Raw genomic sequence first — 1,843 nt, 5'->3', positions numbered from 1 at the left:
CATCTTCTGTGCATCTTTTTTATTTACTCTACCTTAATGTCCCCCCCCAAAGGCCCTTCCATCCACACATCCCCTCCCTCCCTCCACGCTCCGATCCTTCCTCTTGTCTAGGAAGAAGCAGTATGCCTCCTCACCTCTGTCCCTGCTTCCCGCCACTCTTAAGATTGACAAACACTAGAAGTGGGTGGCTGTTAGGAACAGGGTCAATCTGCAGTGGGGGAAGAAAATAAGGATTAGAAAAAAGTAGGATTTTGTCAGATAAAGGTGAGCCCTGCAGAGGCACAGGACTGGCATTTCCCAAAACGCTTCCCCTCTCCTGCTTTTTCCTCTCCCCTCGCCTCCTCTGCCAAGCTGGAGCTTTCAAAGAGCAGCCATCCCCTACTTTCCACTTCAGTCCCTCCCAAGAAGGATCCCAGTGAAAGCTGGTTCTTGAGGACCAAGACCCTCAGCCCTGTACCCGAAAAGCCTCAGGGATGCACAAGTTTGTGTCATCTGTAGTCTTCAGTTTACGCTCTTGTCCAGATGCCTGGGAGGGGAACAATGAAGGGGGAAAAAAAGATGGGTTATCCAGGAATCAAATGGGTGGGTCTCGGGCTGGAGAGATGGCTCAGAGGTTAAGAGCACTCGCTGTTCTTCCAAAGGTCCCAAGTTCAATTCCCAGCAACCACATGGTGTCTCATAACCATCTATAGTAAGATCTGGTGTACAGGCAGAATGTTATATAAATAATAAGTAAATCTTTTAAAAGAAAAAAAATGAGTGGGTCTCAACTTGAACCCTGAAGTGCTGGCTCTTTGTTCTAAATGTCATTGGCTGGGTATGGTGGTTCACATCTATCCTATAATCCCAACACTCAGGAGGTAGAGACAGGCAGAACTGAGTTCAAGGCTAGCTTAGTCTACACAGCAAGTTCCAGGCTAGCCAGGGCTACACAATGAGAAACAGAACCCCATATCAAACCAAAGGTATTCTGTGTGTACAGAGGTGTGTTCATGGGGAAGATGGGATATGATCCTATCCCCTGCAGTTGACAGTCTTACCAGGAACCTGGGGTAGATGGAAGACGGAGGCAGGATATGATCACGGAGCAGTCCACAGTCACACTCAGGACCCACAGCCTGCAGACATTCGTCATGGATCTAGGAGCACAGAGGGGGAACAGAAACCAGGCAGAGACTTTGCCAGTTCTCAGCTTAAGAGTATGGGCAGGAAAAAGAGCCCCTAGGAGCAAGAATAACTGTGGCAGTGAGCAAAGAGTTGTGCTCTGGCGCTCAGCCTGGATGGGGAGCTCCGGGACTGACCTCCAGGTGGCACCACACGCAGTGCAGTCCTGTTAAGCTGTGGTAGATCCGGATCTTCTTCTGGCAGCGGTCACAGCGCCCAGAATCACAGCCTCCTCGGACCCACACATGTGACTGGATCTTGGGGGAGAGAGGCAGGCCTTTGTCTGGGAGGGTCTTGTGGGAGGGCATGAGGACAGCAGAAGGCTAGGGAGCAGGACCAGGATGGGGTTGGCAGTGTGGGAGAGAAGCGGGCACGGGGTCACTCACACCAATGTCTTTCCGAGACTTGGCATAGGTGCTGACGTCACAAGGCAGGGCCTTCATGGCACAGCGGTCATGAACAATGTACTTACAAACTGGGGAGAGGGAGAAGGTCAAAGCCTTACCTGTGGCTGTTTCCCCTCCTCTCCTCTCTTGGGAGTGAGGAAGGAGCAATGCCACCCTGCTGCCAGGCTGAGGCAGAGAAGCTTGCAAGGGCAAGCCTCGGCTCTCCCTCCTAACAAGGGCAAGCCCCAGCTCTCCCTCCTAACAAGGGCAAGCCTCAGCTCTCCCTCCTAACA

At 52.0% G+C, this 1,843-nt stretch overlaps 1 protein-coding gene across 1 annotated transcript; it reads right to left on the bottom strand.

The window, feature by feature from the left end:
- Positions 1-134: 134 nt before the first annotated feature.
- On the bottom strand, positions 135-1,837 carry LOC129681229 (diacylglycerol kinase alpha-like; the record flags this gene model as incomplete). The annotated part of the gene is made up of 5 exons (XM_055613134.1): positions 1,551-1,837; positions 1,302-1,421; positions 1,041-1,139; positions 458-526; positions 135-208 (listed from the first exon to the last, which is right to left on the bottom strand). Coding segments are annotated over exons 1-5 (419 nt in total), but the record flags the coding sequence as incomplete, so codon positions are not given.
- Positions 1,838-1,843: the final 6 nt, after the last annotated feature.

The sequence above is a fragment of the Psammomys obesus genome, unplaced genomic scaffold (assembly GCF_907164565.1).
Source record: "Psammomys obesus unplaced genomic scaffold, mPsaObe1.curated_primary_1811, whole genome shotgun sequence".
Classification (NCBI taxonomy): domain Eukaryota; kingdom Metazoa; phylum Chordata; class Mammalia; order Rodentia; family Muridae; genus Psammomys; species Psammomys obesus.
The sequence above is the reverse complement of the archived record's forward strand: the minus strand, read 5'-3'. Positions and strand labels throughout refer to the sequence as shown.